Source organism: Bombyx mori, chromosome 22, assembly GCF_030269925.1.
Source record: "Bombyx mori chromosome 22, ASM3026992v2".
Lineage (NCBI taxonomy): Eukaryota > Metazoa > Arthropoda > Insecta > Lepidoptera > Bombycidae > Bombyx > Bombyx mori.
In genome coordinates, this window is record NC_085128.1 from 1,157,482 (window position 1) to 1,176,128 (window position 18,647).

The 18,647-nt window shown below is 38.6% G+C and overlaps 1 protein-coding gene across 3 annotated transcripts in view; it reads right to left on the minus strand.

The window, feature by feature from the left end:
- LOC101741910 (protein vein) overlaps positions 1-18,647 on the minus strand; it is a 143,853-nt gene that overhangs the window by 4,876 nt on the left and 120,330 nt on the right. For 2 of the 3 annotated variants that reach the window (XM_004925855.5, XM_062674847.1), the window contains exons 2-3: positions 4,666-4,834; positions 982-1,118 (exon numbers count right to left, since the gene is read on the minus strand). In XM_004925855.5, coding sequence (XP_004925912.2) covers positions 982-1,118; positions 4,666-4,834 — 306 coding nt within the window. Of the gene's footprint in view, positions 1-981; positions 1,119-4,665; positions 4,835-18,647 lie in introns of those variants that run through there. The other variant, XR_009976051.1, reaches the window with a different exon arrangement.

The following is an 18,647-nucleotide window of genomic DNA, read 5'->3' on the forward strand; positions in this document are numbered from 1 at the left end:
GCCATGTGCCGGTGATGTGTAGCGCAACTAATTTTTATTAATTTGTGACATTTATTTATAAGTGTACTTTTTTGGACGAGCTCACAGCCCACCTGGTGTTAAGTGATTACTGGAACCCATAGACATCTACAACGTAAATGCGCCACACACCTTGAGATATAAGTTCTAAGGTCTCAGTATAGTTACAACGGCTGCCTCACCCTTCAAACCGAAACGCATTACTGCTTCACGGCAGAAATAGGTGGGGCGGTGGTACCTACCTGTGCGGACTCACAAGAGGTCCTACCACCAGTAAAACATTACATTACATTTAAATTAGTCTGGTGTACTACATTTTTATTACATTTTTACCTTCCCGTAATTGGGCATAATTTCTATTTAGATTTAATATAGTAGTTTTTACTATATAACAGTAGAGTACTTCTAAAGTCGTCGTGGCCTAAAGGATAAGACGTCCGGTGCATTCGTGTTGAGCGATGTACCGGTGTTCGAATCCCGCAGGCGGGTACCAATTTTTCTAATGAATTACGTACTCAACAAACGTTCACGATTGACTTCCACGGTGAAGGAATAACATCGTGTAATGAAAATGAAACCCGCAAAATTATAATTTGCGTAATTACTGGTGGTACGACCTCTTGTGAGTCCGCGCGGTTAGGTACCACCACCCCGCCTATTTCTGCCGTGAAGCAGTAATGCGTTTCGGTTTGAAGGGCGGGGCAGCCGTTGTAACTATACTTGAAACCTTAGAACTCATTCTCAAGGTGGGCGGTGCATTTACGTTGTGGATGTCTATGGGCTCCAGTAACCACTTAACACCAGGTGGGCTGTGAGCTCGTCCACCCATCTAAGCAATAAAAAAAAAGAAAACTATTGAAATCAGTGGTGAAAAAGAAGACGATGCTAAGTATGTTAAAAAAATGTAGCTGTTAAGTATAGTTCTTCAAAGTTCAGTGATGCCAATATTATTAGGACTCTTACTCGGATCTGATGGAGGCGCGAGGACGGTGACGTTGGCCGTCGCGATGGCAGGAGGACCAATAGCACCTTGGGCCTTGCATTCATAGCTCGCTGTATCGTTTAGTTTTGCGTGCCTTATCACTAATACCGAGCGCCTTCTGGAAATATTAAGTTAAAATTTAGTTGGTTGGTTGACAGATGCTCAACAGTTACTTTAACGATGAAAGAATAGCCTGTTAAACGCTTACTGGTGGTAGGACGTCTTGTGAGTCCGCACGGTTAGGTATCATCTACCTATTTCAGCCGTGAAGCAGTAATGCGTTTTCGTTTGAAGGGTGGGTGGGAATATCTCAAGGTGGGTGGTGGCATTTACGTTATATATGTAACCACTTAACACCAGGTGGACCATGTGAGCTCGTCCACCCGTCAATGCAATAAAAAAAAGGTTGAATTAAATTTTCGTCACCGGTATTTCCATGGTCCTAGCTATTTTTAAATCGAATCAATCATCATATCCTTGATGTTATGGTATATAATAAATGATCCTTTAAATCCTAGATCGAGAATTTGTCTGATCATATACCCGAAAAACTAAATTTTGAAACTTATATGAGAGAAATGTTCAGTATTAGTAGATGTCTTTAGATCGATATATTGATGAGCGATAAAATAGTACATTTAAAAATTTTCGACATTGTTTTCTTTCTGGAGTTATCCACAATTATTTAATTTTAATCTATTAAAAGAACTTGACGGGTAAAAATTTTTTTAGCGGTCATACCCTTTATTTTTATTCAAGTTTCAGACTAGAATATGTCTATTTTAAAGGAACACTAATTTAAATTTAAATCTCCAAGCATTAAATTCTGCAAGTTTAATCTATTCGCAAAAAAAAAAAACTTAAAATACGAACCGGCAACCAACGACCCGTGAAATTGGCATTCGGTTCATCACAATTACAACTCACAATAATTGTCTCCTGACTTCGCAATACTGATTAAGAACTTAAAGCTTTGTTTTAAGGCTCAAAATCGCTTGCAACGTGATCGTTTCGGTACTTCATGTCGGTCAATGACAGTAGTCTGCAGTTACGATTAGTGCAGTAATCTGTTTCAACAAATTGAGTGCAAACTAGGGCTGTCCGCTGATGTAGGGCAAGAATTGGTAGGTTGAAAGCTACCTCCTTAATTAACATTACTAGTATTCGCACGATATTCGATCATATTAATTGATGCCTTAAGATTTAAATTGTGTGTGCTTCTGTGTATGTGAGACTTTTTCTGTTTTGTTATCCAGTTTTGAAAAATTGGCCATTGTAAATTGATCTACTGTTGTGTTAACAATAAAAAAGAAAAAAAAAGAACTAATAGAAATACTTAATTATTACCATCAGATTTTTAACTATTTTGTCTTTACCTATCTATAGGGATTCGAACTGAAGTAATCGTTAGAATTAAGATTATAATCTGAAGTTCAGAGGATCTTAAATTATGATAATCTATCTGGTTTATCGGATGTATTGTTTTGTAAAAGTACTTTCAATCAAGCCCTTCTCCTTTTTGGAAAAAATTAATTAAAATAAGGCGCGAGACGAGTTTGAATAAAAAAAATTCATTCAAGTCATCCGTCCATAGTCACCGTAACTTGCTAACATCAAGGGATCATTTTAATAACTCACTTATATACTATCACTATAGACTATCACTCACTTATATACAGTTATATTACCGGTGGTAGTACCTCTTGTGAATGCAAACGGGGAGGTACCACCAGCCCACCTATTTCTGTAGTGAAGCAGTAATGCGTTTCGGTTTGAAGGGTGGGGCAGCCGTTGTAGCTATACTGAGACGTTAGGACTCATATCTCAAGGTGGGTGGCGGCATTTACGTTGTAGATGTCTATGGCCTCCGATAACCACATAACACCAGTTGGGCTGTGAGCTCGTCCTCCCACAAAAGCAATAAAAAAAGATGGTAATAGTCCGTTTGACATGGCTCGCGATCCGGCAGCCCTAATCTCCAAAGGTGATGTCAACTCCATATGAATGTTTAGACATCACCATCGACACAAATGTGTATACATTAAGATGCAGTCTTGGATCAAGATCAACAATCAACTAGGACGTTTATCAATCATCTTAGATTAACGGTATAACATTGCGATTCGACCCTGGAGAATCATTTGTCGTACGCTTCTTGGTTATTGAGAGCTTGATTGTTATTCTAACAATCGTTTATCACTTATTGAGTACTACTCAGATCCGGCCCGTTTTGTTGAGCGATCTTGGGTTTGAATTTGATTTGTTCGGTACAACAAATACTTCACAGAATCATCCGCTCGGCTAATTTGAAGTTTTCTATGAAATCGGTCCACCGTTTCAGAATATATAGGGAACATACAAATCGACTTTTACATATTTTAAGGAGATATAAATAACAAATTGACATCGGCTACATTTTTCTCGGGCTATAACTAAAATCGCAAATCATTCTATTCACCGGCAACCGTAATTACTATTCATATTCGCCCGGACGAGCAGGCGAGCTCACGGAATCAACCTGAGAGAATTTGCTAACATTAGCCTTAGCAAGAGGAATGCTTCGCGAAATCTGCCACCGGATCGGAATCGCGGTCCACTCAGAAAATCTAGCGAGAAACTCAGTAGGTTCACACTACGCCAAAAATATTCCATGAAGTGCGTACATATTCATTTCTGAGTAAAAGAAGATTCCATTGCTGCTGATCTCTAATGAAATAGATGGAGAGAGAGGTAATATTGGAAGCATGTCATTTTAAAATAATTCTCGTATTTTGGAAAACTAATTCGTATGGTCGAAACCAAATAGCGATACGTTAATTGTCCCTAAAAACTCTACGAACTTTGAAACTACAGAGAAAGGCAGACGAGGGAGACATAGGGAAGACGGAGAGGAGAAGTCTTCATAAGATTTAGTCCACATTTACATAATGTTTTAACATTCTTTTTTCATGCTCAAGTATTAGGTCTCTTTTGATTATATTTCTACGAGTATAACGAGGATAAATATGTACGTACCATTAAGTATGGTTACGAGCGCTTAAAGGAAGAGCCTTAATGAATTTACATTGTTGCCAATCAGATGACAATAGCATTTAAGCTACTCACACTTTGTAAATCAAAGAGAAGAAACATCAAATCAGAAGAACAGTAAAGAGTATCAAACTATAAAGGCTTCGTCAAACAGAACGCGTAATTAGCGCGCGTCAGAGCGCTAAACTGACGCCGCGCTATGACGCCGAGATGTGTTGTACTAATACGGTAACATACCGTCAAACAGAGCCCCAGCGCTATAAGTACGCAGCGCTCTGTGGCGGCGTTAGGACGCTTTGACGTCAGGCGTTGTAATTTTTTACAAATTTTATTGTTGCGTCCGAGTGAATGTGTATTAAAATACTAGATAATGCCCGAAAAAATGATATAAATAGTTTGAAAATACCCATGCATATATAATGCCACATCTGAATCACTCGATTTCTTAATACTTTTAAATTTTCACACTGCTATCGAAAGGCACTATGATTTGGCGAATGCGTTGCGTCAAGGAGCGTTAGACTCATCTAGTCAATTGGTGTGACATGAAAAGAGCGCGACGTTAAGTACGCGGCGCTAAGTACGCGTTCTGTTTGACGAAGGCTTTAGAAACTAAATGACTTGAAATATGTTACCTGTAATTTTGCACCCGGAGTCTCCTCAAAGCGATATCGGCGACAGGCTTGCCGTTCTTGTACCACGTGATGCGCGGCGGAGGTCGCGCGCTGGCTTTACACTCCAGTCGCACCCTCCCGCCCTTGGTAGTCAACACTGACGGCATAAGCTCCACTCGGGCTGGAATACCTGTGAGAATAAACATATCATGAAATCACAGTACCATTTTAGTTTAAGAGGAAATGTGGATTGCGTTTAGTTCATACACTCTCTAACACAATTGTATCTATATATGAATACGTAAAGCAAAAACTTTGTACCCCTTTTTACGTAAATTGCTGGTGGTATTACTGGTGGTAGGACTGGTGGTGGTAGGGTCTTGGAGTCCATACGGTTAGGTACCACCACCTTGCCTATTTCTGCCACGAAGCAGTAATGCGTTTCGGTTTGAAGGGTGGGGCAGCTGTTGTAACTATACTGAGACCTTAGAACTTATATCTCTATACAGCATCACTGTAAGACCAATACAAGTGGAGCACCAATAAAGAATGTTTCAAAATATTTTCACTTTCTACGTAAATGAAGTGGGGGGGTAAAATTTAGCGTTATGCCAAAGTAACTATTCCACGCGGACGGAGTCGCGGGCTATAGCTAGTAGAGAATATAGAGAAACAGTGCAGAATGTTAATATTTTTTTATTATACCTAAAAAATACATTAAATAAAAATAACAAAAATATCACCCACTACCATGTATTTGAATCGACACTATAATAATATGTACTCTGTATTTATTGTAAAACTTTTGTTATTGTTGAAAGTTCGGTTCCCTCTGTATTTTGTACCGCATGTTCCATGGGGAGTGCTCTGAGGAATTGTTTAAGATGATACCAACGTCTCGTTTTTACCATCGCACCGCCCGTCACCGGAGTAGAGTTCATCCATACTACCTGGAGCCACTGCGGTCATCCACAGTGCGTTTCCAGAGATCTTTTTTGCCACGTACCATCCGGTTATGGAATGAGCTCCCCTCCACGGTGTTTTCCGAGCGCTATGACATGTCCTTTTTCAAACGAGGCTTGTGGAGAGTATTAAGCGGTAGGCAGCGGCTTGGCTCTGCCCTTGGCATTGCTGAAGTCCATGGGCGACGGTAACCACTCACCATCAGATGGGCCGTATGCTCGTCTGCCTACAAAGGCAATTAAAAAAAAGTCTGTGGTCAAATTGAGAATATTATAATATTGTTTGTCTATAGTGTAGTGTTGGCGAAATCTGTGATCATAGAAGTATAATTTTCTTTGACAATAGAACTATAATAATGTTCAAACTTATAATTTCAATTAATTATAGTCGAATTTCGACTACTGAGGAATCTAGTTCCCTATTATTCTTCCCTATTATTAGTCCCTAGTATACCATTATTACTAGAAAATGACCCTCAAGCAAATATTGTACGCTATATAAGATATTATTGCCACCACCAATGCCCAATATATTTTTGCAATGGAAATATAAATATGCCGTTTTCATGCATCCAGACGTTTCCTGAACGAAATAAGATAAAAGAAAATTATGTGTTTCATAATTTTTGTTACAAAATATATTTTGGAAAAAATTAATAAACGATCCCTGTTCTTGGATTAGATAATGGAGTAAAATCGAAATTTCGATTTCGACTTTGGCACGCTTGCAGTTCGAGATGAACTTATTCCTTTCGTGCATCCTAATTTTTTTTTTCCTACCTGTGCTGATAGCCTTGAGAGGCTTTTTTTTGTTGCTTAGATGGTTGGACGAGCTCACAGCCCACCTGGTGTTAAGTGGTTACTGGAGCCCATAGACATCCAAAACGTAAATGCGCCATCCACCTTGAGATATAAGTTCTAAGGTCTCAGTATAGTTACAACGGCTGCCCCACCCTTCAAACCGAAATGCATTACTGCTTCACGCCAGAAATAGGCAGGGCGGTGGTACCCACCCGCGCGGACTCACAAGAGGTCCTACCACCAGTAATTACGCAAATTATAATTTTGCTGATTTCAGTTTTATTACACGATGTTATTCCTTCACCGTGGAAGTCAATCGTGAACATTTGTTGAGTACGTATTTCATTAGAAAAATTGGTACCCGCCTGGGATTCGAACATCGGGGCATCGCTCAACACTAATGCACCGGACGTCTTATCCGTTAGGCTATTTCAGCTTCGCCTTGACGTGTAGGTGAGCTCACGGGGTTCAAACCGGGAGTGTTGCTAACACTGGCCCTAGCAAGAGCCGTGCTTCGCAGAATCTACCACGGGATCGGAAACGCGACCCACTGAGAAGATCCGGTGAGAAACTCAGTGGGCTGTGTCTACGGGTTCATTTACTCGTATGAATATTTATTGACAAAGGAATAACAGTGTATAATAAAAAATTAACTTGCAAAATTTGTAATTTGCAAAATTATTAAACAATTGAGACATAAATCACAAGCACAAATTACTATATCCACAAATCTCAAGATGAGTAGTGGCATTCACGTTGTAATGTCCATAGGCTGCAGTGACCACTTAAGAGCATGTGGGCCGTGAGCTCATTCAATCGGCAACGCAATAAACTACAAATATAACCTACATAACTATTGATCGTGCTAGAAATGATGATCGAGCTTACGACCCATCTCGTGTTAAGTGGTTAGCGGAGTCCAGAGACATCCCGTAAAACGGCTGTCCCATCCGTGAAACCCGAAAACGTGACACTTTATGGCCAGTAGTAATTTTTTAATAATTGAATTATTTCATTTATGCAACCGTATTTTTTTATTCAATTAGGATGCAGTTATTCGTAATACTTGAAAAGTCACCCTTAAGAGCATAAAATGCTTTTGGTCGCACTGTTAAAATAAGATTGACACGTCGAACTAACAAATTGAATACAATAATATAAACAATTACTAGAGTTTTATATTACGAGTTTTACAACTTACTTTACTGGGGGTAGGACCACTTGTGAGTCCGCGCGGATAGGTACCACCGCCCTGCTTATTTCTGCCGTGAAGCAGTATAGCGTTTCAGTTTGAAGGGTGGGGTAGCCGTTGTAACTATACTGAGACTTTAGAACTTGTATCTCAAGGTGGGTGGCGCGTCTACGTTGTAGACGTCTATGGGCTCCAGTAACCACTTAACATCAGGTGGGCTGTGAGCTCGTGCACCCATCTAAGCAATAAAAAAAAAAAAAAAAACTTACAAAACAAGAAAACAATCTGAACGAATCAAAGGTCAACTACCGAACGACACAATTAGTTGGCGACCAGTAAGATCATGAAGCTCATGAATGATCAGAAGCTAATGAACCGTGAATTATTCGTGAAAACGGGATCCGTGAGACGGTCTCGTGTTGCGCCACTCAAGAAAACGCTCCTCCTTCAGAAGTACCGGACTAAAAATAGCGTTTGTCATTAGGCCAATGGCCTTATTATTTTGTGTGACGGCTAACATATGTATGAACCGAAATAAAACCGTGCTATCGGTCGTCTACACCGGCTATGGGCGGAGGAGAAAACTGTCTGGTTTTCAGTAGAAAAAAACAAAAAAAAAACTTAATAGTAAGCTGTAAATCATCTGATATGCCTTTAGGATGTCGTTCTTTAACCCATTGGGACATCACTGATTGCGAAATCGTATATATATATATATTTTCTGGGTTGGATGAATATTTTCATCGAATTAGTTTAACCGTTAACGATGATGTTTTTATAACGGATTTTATTTAGAAAACCGTCTGCGGGGATTTAGAATTTTACATCTCGACATTCGAAGCGGATACGTTACGAAGTGAATTCGCTGTAGCTCATATGAATTAAACTAATGCCGCGGAGATCTATTTATCTTTTGAAACATTGTTGCATTTCTCTATGTTAAGTGTGTTAGATAAATGTGTAGTTATTTAAAATTAAGCGGAAACTTGTAATAATTGGAACGGATTAACATAAAAAAGGAGTTTAGTTAACAGAGTAAGGCTTATTTTTAGAATCGAAAGAATAATAGAATAGAAGGAATCGGTCCGACGGGGGGGACATAAAAGGAAAAACAAAATTGTTATCATTCATTTATTTAATTCCGAGGATTTTCATGTTTATCTTTTAAATCTTTTAAACCTTCTCTGGACTTCCACAAATAATTCAAGACCAAAATTAGCCAAATCGGTTGAGCCGTTCTCGAGTTTTAGCGAGACTAACGAACAGCAATTCATTTTTATATATAGATATTACCATTGCGAGATTAATAGTAAGGTGCTTAACTTTAAGTGGGCCTATGGCTAGCTTAGCCAAATCAGTATCAATATAGGTGAAAGTTCCTTACCAAATAATTGAAATTGAAAAAAATATATTTCATAACCGGTTCATTGAACGAAAATATATTTTTGGAACGTAACGTAGTTTGGCATAAGCGGAATAAATATTCACAAACATCCATCCTCTCGTGAATGGAGTCGTGTGGGTGTCGAAGCCTGAATGGATGACGTCAGGGTGATAGAGTTGGAGACGACAGGCGCCATATTTTGATCCCTCCCACGTATCTCATGATATATCTGAATCGGTTCATTTGTTATTATGTGGGTAATCACCCTAGTTTCAATGCACGACTTGATTGATTTAAAATTCTCCAATTATTTTCGTTCATCTTACTTACTTACATCATCGTTTTTACTGGTGGTAGGACTTCTTGTGAGTCCGCGCGGGTAAATACCACCACGCTGCCTATTTCTGTCGTGAAGCAGTAATGCGTTTCGGTTTGAAGGGCGGGGCAGCCGTTGTAACTATACTTGAGACCTTAGAACTTATATATCAAGGTGGGTGGCGCATTTACGTTGTAGATGTCTATGGGCTCCAGTAACCACTTAACACCAGGTGGGTTGTGAGCTCGTCCACCCATATATGCAATAAAAAATATATTTTATTTTATTAAAGTTAGTCATTACAATTTTCAGTTAAGTCGTATTGTATAATTGATTGACGTTAGGTGACCGGAGAACAATTTTTTTTCCAATTATTAGGAATCCATATCGCGTCAATGCGTTGGCTTTTCTGCATCAACCGTGGCTTAGCTTCAAAGAACAACTCGAACTATCAGTCTAAATATACTCGTATATATCTCTCATCGCTTCTTAACGTGCGCACGGTAATATTAAGGAACTTCATTAATGACATATCCTGCTAAATTAAAGACTAACTATAAAAAATGTTTGTCGAATTTAAGACGGGGCTATTGTTATTTATCAGGTTATTATTGCTTTGCCAAACTTTGCCTATCTATTCTATACGTCACGGAATGTTCTTTCCTGGTGTTTCTTATGAATGGGTCGACGTCAGGGCTAGATCTCGTTACAATCTATTTTCGAGAGGCTAAGGAACCCTCGGCGTTGATGGCTTTGACGAAGCTCTTGAAATGTATTTCTAAGTGCCAGTTGTTTGATGATTTAATGTTTGCTTTATGCGCAATTCACAGACAAATCTTTCTTGTATCGAAAGAAAAACGCCTACTATCCGAAATTCTTGTATTTGACTTCTTATTTAAATACAAAAAAAAAAACATCAAACTAATGTCTATCAAACAAAAACTTATTTTCCGAAATAATACTAAACCCATTCTAAATGCGTCGATTCGTTATTTTCCTAGACACCTCCGAAAACAATGATTGGTTCTCTCGTGCCGTGTCCCGTCATTTCGGATCCTGCCGATCCACTAACGGTGCTTTTAGGTACCTCAAGCACCGTTCATCGTTCTCGACTAACCCGTCGCTTGCGACGAAGGGCTCGACGAGTAAATTAACCCTCAGACACAGCCCACTGAGTTCCTCGTCGGATCTTCTCAGTGGGTCGCGTTTCTGCGAAGCACGGCTCTTGCTAGGGTTCGTGTTAGCAACGTCGTCAGGTTTGAGCCCCGTGAGCTCACCTACTTGTTAAGGTTAAGCTGAAATAGCCTCTCAAGGCTCTCAGCTTTGTTAGGACAAAGCAAACGTATCGAGCGGAACTCGCGGCGACGACTAGTCACAAGTCCGAGTATCTCTCACCTCAATCACCAGACATTAGTGGCGACTAATAAAAAAAATAATCTAAGAATAGAATTACGCATCCTCAACGGAAACCGATTCGGCGGCAAGCAGGTGAGCTAAACTGGCCGGCTTCCAACTGACTCACGGCGCGGGGCAGCAGTCGATTGTGTCGCCAGAAGTACGAACGCAGATTTATCGCGCGATTCCGAAATAAAGATTAAAATGCATTCGCGTCTTCGAGCGACCTGTAATTTCGATTCACTGAGACACCCGAAATACTACGCCGTGCGCTCAGCACGTCGCCGCAAGCGTTAAGGTCGCGAGACAAGTTTGAATTAAAAAAGATGTGTGGTGTCGTGGGACACCGGATAGGAACGAAGTTCCTTATTATAAAAATATTAGTTCTAAGTTCTATTCGAGGTATAAAGAAAATAAAACTGGAGGTTTCGCAACAACCCACGGTCATTCGGTAACGTGCGAACTTATTGTGGTACACTTCATTCACGGTTGTTTGCATAAGAGTAAGTGTATTGCGCAAACGTACGCTCTGAGATCGTGGTCAATGAATGATAAAAAATAGGTTATTTTTTGTACGTTATTACAAAGTTAAGTCGTACACTGTGTGCATTACTAATTTGTACGTTATTACAAAGTTAAGCCGTACACTGTGTGCATTATTAATAAAAATCTTACGCTACGGACGTTTTTCCCGATTAGGGTACCCCTCCACATCGTCCCATAGGAAACTTTGTTCCAAAAAAAATTGTTCAAGCCGTCCGTCCAAAGTCATATCTCAAACCGTAACTTGCTAACATCGTACGATCATTTTGACAATTCACTTATAAACTAAATACGTATATTATGGCAACAAGATTGCCTAATGTGTGTAATGTTTTCTTTTTTTTTTTGGTCACCTAAGGGATACCCGATATCCTGTCCGACTCTATGGTAGCTGTTTTTAATACATTTTAAAACAATTCACAAAGTCTTAGATATGGGTAGCAGAAACACACAATGTATAGGTATATTATATAAACTAGCCTTCATTATTTAGCGCTGATCAAAGAGCTTTTTGCAGCCATATTCATAATAGTATGGGATGTATTAGTACGATTTTAAGCACACGTAGTCTCGTCAATTTCTAACAAATTAAACATTAAATTTAATTTTAATTAAAGAAAAGGAATAAAAATTTTTTCAAAATCACGAAAGACGGAAAGAAAATACTTGATTCCCTAATGTGACAATAGACACGAAATTACTCTTTAATAGTTTAATCGATCGGTATTTCCAGTTCACAAAATTACTTTTTCAAGTAACATACTATATTACGGCCAGGATTAGTGTAGAATATTTTATATAAGTATAACATTTTAATCTATGCGTGTTGGAGGTTAAATCCGTATAATGCATCCGCATGAATTAGGTTATGTATCTAGTATTATATTTTATAGTATGGTATATATGGTTATGCTTATATTATCCTACATCATCTTAAAATGTTATCTTGCACATGCCTACTTTCGTATTTCTGTATATTAATATGCTATATAATACATATCGAGTTCAATTAATAAAATGAAACTGTTGATGCTAATCCATTTTAGTCTTTATTAATGTTATAAATGCGAAAGTAACTCTTTCTGTCTGTCTGTCGCGCTTTCACGCCAAAGTTACTGAACCGATTTAAACGAAATTTGGTACACAAATAGTCTAAAGCCCGAGAAAGGACATAAGCTTTTTAATGCGAAAAAAGGGTTGTAAAGGGTTAAAAGGGGGGGATGAAAAGTTGTATGAAATAGGAAGTATGTAGGGAGTATCGTCATTTTTAGAGCGAAAAGCTTGAAACTTATTTTTTAGGTTGTTGATTCGACATAAATAAATATGAACCTACGCTTACGCATCAGAATAGCACATAGGCTATAGTTTATAAAAATATAGTGTGAATTACCCAAAATATAACGATAAGTGTCAATTGAGAAGGAAATAATTCTGCAATCTGCTGGCTATTTTTGCGTTGGAGTTACACGTATTTAATGTAAAATGGAAATGTTTATCATATTTATGTTTTGTTTGTAAGCCATTAGCATATATCAATCTTTTATTTCTAAGCCATTATCGCCAAAATAGTGAAGCAAAATATAAGAAGAGGAAATATTAGATATTTTGTTTGTTACATTCTTTTTTTATTGTATTTTTTACTGTTAGAACCAGGTTTGTATTAAAGAATATTCAATAAGGTGAATAATAAATTACAGTTCTCGAAGCGAAGCGAAGGCGGGGCGCTAGTACCAACTGAAATGCACCTTTATTTAGATATATATATTTTTTTAATTTTTCTTTTTTTAATTAGAAAGATAAATGTCGCGTATTAAGCGAAATGTCGCTTAAACCAAATAGCCTTTCACCTTTGATATTTGTGTAGTGTTTTTTTTTTTTTGTAATAAAGCCGAAGTCTTTAATAAATCGGGGGCCCGTAATTGCTTTACTTACTGGTAATGACTGGTATGTTTTGTGTCAGTTTTTTTCATTTAAATATAGATTAAGTAACTCTAACAAATGGTAGAACGTTAGAAAAATATATTTGAAGTCTTTCATCCAAGTTGCTAGTTCTGCAATTAACCGAGAGATGGCAGTGTATGTCTGTGGTTAAAATATACTTTCAATTTTATTTAGACTCATAGCGATACAGTTGCAGTCTTTTACTGCTCAGGGAAATGAAAAGCTGAGTGAAACGTCAAACTTAATGTTACATAATTGTACATCGTAGGTCTTTAAAACTAAAACAAACCAAAGTATTACAGTATAGTAAGTACCCCATGCATGGGGTATACATGAGAGGTAAACTGTGGTAAGTGTGAATATTTTTGCGGGGTTCATTACAGAACTCCATAATAGTAGGTGACATTCCTGAACATGTGTTTTGTGTGTAACATAGTATGCACATACGTATAGTTAGATCGAAGCTAGAGTAAAACAAATGAACACATAAAGCAGTAATATTGATTGAGTCATTCAGCATTTGAACCTGACGATAGGACGGCCTTTCTTACTTGAAGAGTCGATTTTAAATTTAATACGAAATAATTCTATGGAGCGTTTAATATTTATCACATAAAACCGAGTTCAATCTTCTGAATTGAAGCCGTGTACGGTGGTCCGGCGTCGTGTGTGTGCCGTGCTCGTAAAGCCTCACATTCATCCCGTGGCCCTAAAGTATCCGCAGATCAATATCTGCTACCGATCAAGTGCCGCAACACTATTTTGTGATGTATATGTAGTTTGTTCTCACTAATTTTATATGAAAAGAATCGTTACAAATTTCATTCAATTAAAAAAAATGGATGTAATAAAATAAAAAGTCTTCACGCATTCACGAGGATAAGTAAGCCGAGAGAGCCCGAATAAATCACATTTTTTTTAACCTACCTATGCTGATAGCTTTGAGAGGCTATTTCAGCGTTACCGTAGCGTGTAGGTGAGCTATCGGGGCCCAAACCGGACGTGTTGCTAACACTAGCCCTAACGCAACCCACTGAGAAGATCCGGCGAGAAACTCAGTAGGCTGTGTTCGTCGCGAGCGACGGATTCGGCGAGGACGGTGACCGGTGCTTGAAGTATCTAAAATCACCGTTAATGGATCGGGAGGATACGTAATGACGTGTATTTGACACACAGAAACTGCCTTAAACCCGGAATCGATTCCGAACCGCATGGTACTGTAATTGGGTTACTAGACCAACGAAGCAATGAAATGGTACGTCTTAAATACGTTTTTATAATTTACGTAGATGTGTAAGTTGTAGGTATGTTAGCGATTGGTATTAAGTCTTGTTTTTGACATCGACAACGGGTGACGGCCAGAAAAGGGGATGATGGTAAAATTATGATTGCATTTCTAGTCACCTTCTGTTACTGTAAGAATATGATAATAAGCCAATATCAACCCTAAACAGACTTAAACAAGTATAATTACTTGCGCCCAGAACGCTCGAGAAGTACAATGCCATCTATTAACAGATAGCGGAAAGTACTACTAGAGATGTGTGGAATATTCTCGATAATTCTTGGGATGCGGTATCGGCTATAAAAGCGTTGTAGAGATGGCATACAGTCAGTCAGTATTAGGAACTACTCGAAGCGAAAAGCGAACGGATCACCCGAAGCGAAGCGGAACAAGCGAATTGAGTTTTAGAGTGTTTTAAGTGTTCTAAGTGTTGAATACAGTTTTAAGTTGTACTTTGGTGAAATTTTATTTATCCCGAATCCTCAGCGCGTAACAATATCATTTTTATAATTACATAAGCTTAAAATATGTTTATACAAAACTTAATTGAATAATTAAACTAAAACGATAATTCATCATTAAACCAAATCTTAAAGGTGCATTTAGAATACATTTAGTTTAATTGAAGTTTTATTAATTATTACGTAAAAGTGTTCTTAAATAAATGAGTGTAGCCATTTTAAATTCGCTTTTAGCTCTCAATGAAAATATTGCTAAAGACTGTTTCATCTAATCATACAATCAAGTGGTAGTCTATATGTATGTAGGTATATTAAAGTATATCCGTAGGTAATCGTCGGTGGTCAATCCCGCAGAACATCGTAAAGTTTTTACTACACCCCCAACGTAATCATTTCAACATATAAAATAATCTTTCAATCATAATGGAGAGTTAGTGTATTAATTGCTTATTGGTTTCCATTATATTCTATAATTAGGTACCGATCAATAATTTGAGGATATTACGAAAGTATTCCTTTTGTGTGTGTGTTTTAAAAGTTTTATACATTTTTAGGGTGGTCTAGGTTTGATTCGGTTGTAAAGTTTATTTTTAGTTAATTTAATGTTAGATTCGGTGTTTTCTAGTTAAATTGTAAGTGACTGTTTAGTTTTTTAGTTGATATGGCGAAAGCAAGACAGACTATTTGTCGAGTGGTGGGGCAACCTTCACTTTATGTGGTTGCGTTGTGGATTAAGTGACCTCTGTTAGCTAATCTCACTCCTCCTGGCTGATCCTTTGATCGCCCACCTGTCCTGGTGAAACTGGAAAGGCCTCAGGGCCACCAGTAATCCTTCAAATATAAAAAAAAAATTAAGTGATGGGATTCGAACCGTCGCTTGCGACGATGGGCTCGACGAGAACCTATAGACACAGTCCACTGAGTTTCTCGCCGGATCTTCTTAGTGGGTCGCGTTTCAGATCCGGTGGTAGATTCTGCGAAGCACGGCTCTTGCTAGGGTTCGTGTAAGCAATGTCGTCAGTTTTGAGCCCCGATAGATCACCTATTAGTTAATGTTACGCTGAAATAGCCTCTCAAGGCTATCAGCTTAGGTAGGAGAAAAAAAATACATGGATGCAGATTAAACTGTCAGTTATGTCCAAGTCAAGCGCACGGGAGTCGCCATCTACCTGGTTTTTATATCTCATTGCACTAAGGAGCTGCGTTGGTGCTCGTGGGGTAAGATTTTGAAAACTAGCCGGTTGATAGTATGGTTGAAGTCGCTGTGGCCTAAAGGGTCAGACGCCCGGTGTATTCGTCCTGATATCAAGCGATGTCATTATTCAAATTCCGATTTTTTTATGCCTTTGTTAGGAAGATGAACATACGGCCCATCAGTGTGCTGAGTGCGAGTTTTTTAACGTTCTCGATAGCGTAAAAGTTAGCTCATATTTGTATGGAGTTGGAACGTTTGCATGCGTTTACCGCTAGGGGCACTGTTCGAACTGCATACAAAATTGGCTTAACTTTTACGCTATCGAGAACGTTAAGATACTCGCACTAAGCACACTGATGGTGAGTGGCTGCCTTCGCCCATGGATGTCAGCAATGCCAGGAGCAAAGCTAAGTCGCCCCCTAGTGTTAAGTACACTTCATAAGCCTCGTTTGAAGGAGGACGTGTCATAGCGCTCGGGAAACCCTGTGTAGGGGAGCTCATTCCAAAGCCGGATGGTACGTGGCAAAAAAGACCTCTGGAAACGCACTGTGGATGAACGCAGTGGTTCTAGGTAGTATGGATGATCCCTACTTCAGCGGTGTGAGGTGTGATGGTAATAGTACATTGCGCACCAAGGGTTTCTCCCTAGTTGGACATTTCCTAAAATTGGCAAACACGCGGTATGAGATGTCCCACTTTTTTCCCACGGTGCACATACTATTTTTTCTTCTAATAGGCCAAAAGTTTGTGGAGCTCGAGCCGAGACCCCGGGGCGAAGCCCTGGCGGGGGTAGGGGGGGCGTGTAGCCCTCCTCATACTAATAAAAATTTTTTTAACTGTTTTTTAATTTTTAAATAAACTATTAGTAATTGAATAAGAACTGTCTAATAAACTCATCTTTGTTTAATACTTCACTATTAATTTTTTTTTGCCTTTTGTTTATTTCACTTTTACACTAAGCACAATATTGCAAATTACCCGAGCACAACAATGGCGAAGAATTTTAGGTGCCTGAGAGCAGACGTAGATACTAACGCGCTTGCGCATTTGTCAGTACCCAGGGAGGAAAAGTTACACTTTCTTCCCTGTACAGTGGGACGAAAACCGAACTTTCGGCGTAGGTAGGAGAAAAAAATAATGTCCGTATGCAGGTACTAATTTTTCTAATGAAATACGTACTTATTATAAATTCCACTGAATAAAATCGTGTATTTAAAAATCAGATCCTCGTAAATTATAAGTTGCGTATAATCACCTAGGTATTGTGTTTTAAATTAATTTTACAATGTCGAATACGCTACCGTTTCTACGGTTACATTTGCCCGCGAATTTATCAGATGATAGATCGGTTTCGTGGATTCGCGTAACGTGACACAGTTCTCATTATACATAAGTAGGTAGTCCGTAGTCGACGTAAATTTAAAACGTAATGATCGTAACAATAAAACCCGGGGCGGCTGACTCACCGCTTCTCGGGATCGTTCGATACGAAACTAATATTATATTTTTTTATTTGCTTTGGTGGTGCTGCCAAAACCGCTCTGCACTTTTTAATGTTGTTATAGGTTGATTAAGAATAATACGTGGCTACGATGTGACTATAGTTTCCGAAGCAAACGCAAGACTTAACAATAAAAGTGTTTATTTAATATTGTGAGTGGGAAAACCGTGGTTTTCTTTATTTGCCTTTCGTCCTCGGAGCCCATAGTATTTACAGTACAACGCCTGCCCCACTCTTCACACCGAAACACTTTACTGCCTCTTGGGATAGGCAGGGTGATAGGGGCGGATAGAATTAGGTAGTGTGGTAATACTTACTTACAGGTGCGGACTCCCAAGACCCCCTACCATCAATAATTATGGAAATGAAATTTTTTGCGGGTTTAATTTTTATTATACGATGTTATTCCTTCACCGTCGATTTAATGGTGAACATTTGTTAAGCATGTATTTTGTTACAAAAAATGATAGCTACTTGCGGGATTCGAACACCGGTGCATCGCTAGATACGAATGCACCGGACGTCTTATCCTTTAGGCCAAAACGACTTCAACAACATTTTCAACCTTTTCAAAATTATCTTTCCAAGTCCAAGCACCAAATATGCAATCCGTGCAGTAATTTAGTGACAAATAAAACAATTAATTCACACACAGTTTTAAAAATCATTTAATGTTTATTATGGTACATTAATCAGGTGATTAAGCATTGCACTGCGCCCACCAGGGTTGGCACTGATTGTAGCACTTCGTCACTGACATTACATGGATTAAGGCGTTTCGGCGAATCTCGGAATATGCGGGTCAATGCTCTTTAGTACGAATTGAATGACACTTTTTGGACTTAATTAGAAACCCGCAAGTTTTTTTTTTTAGTTATTATAAATGAACCAGCTCATAGCCCTAATTTGGAGAGGTTATCGAAGCTCATAGCCATAATGACGTGAAGGCCAACACTTTAAGTCATGAGCTGCAACTGTCAATGTTATTCTATAACGGTTATTCCATCTTTCAAACCTGAACTCATTG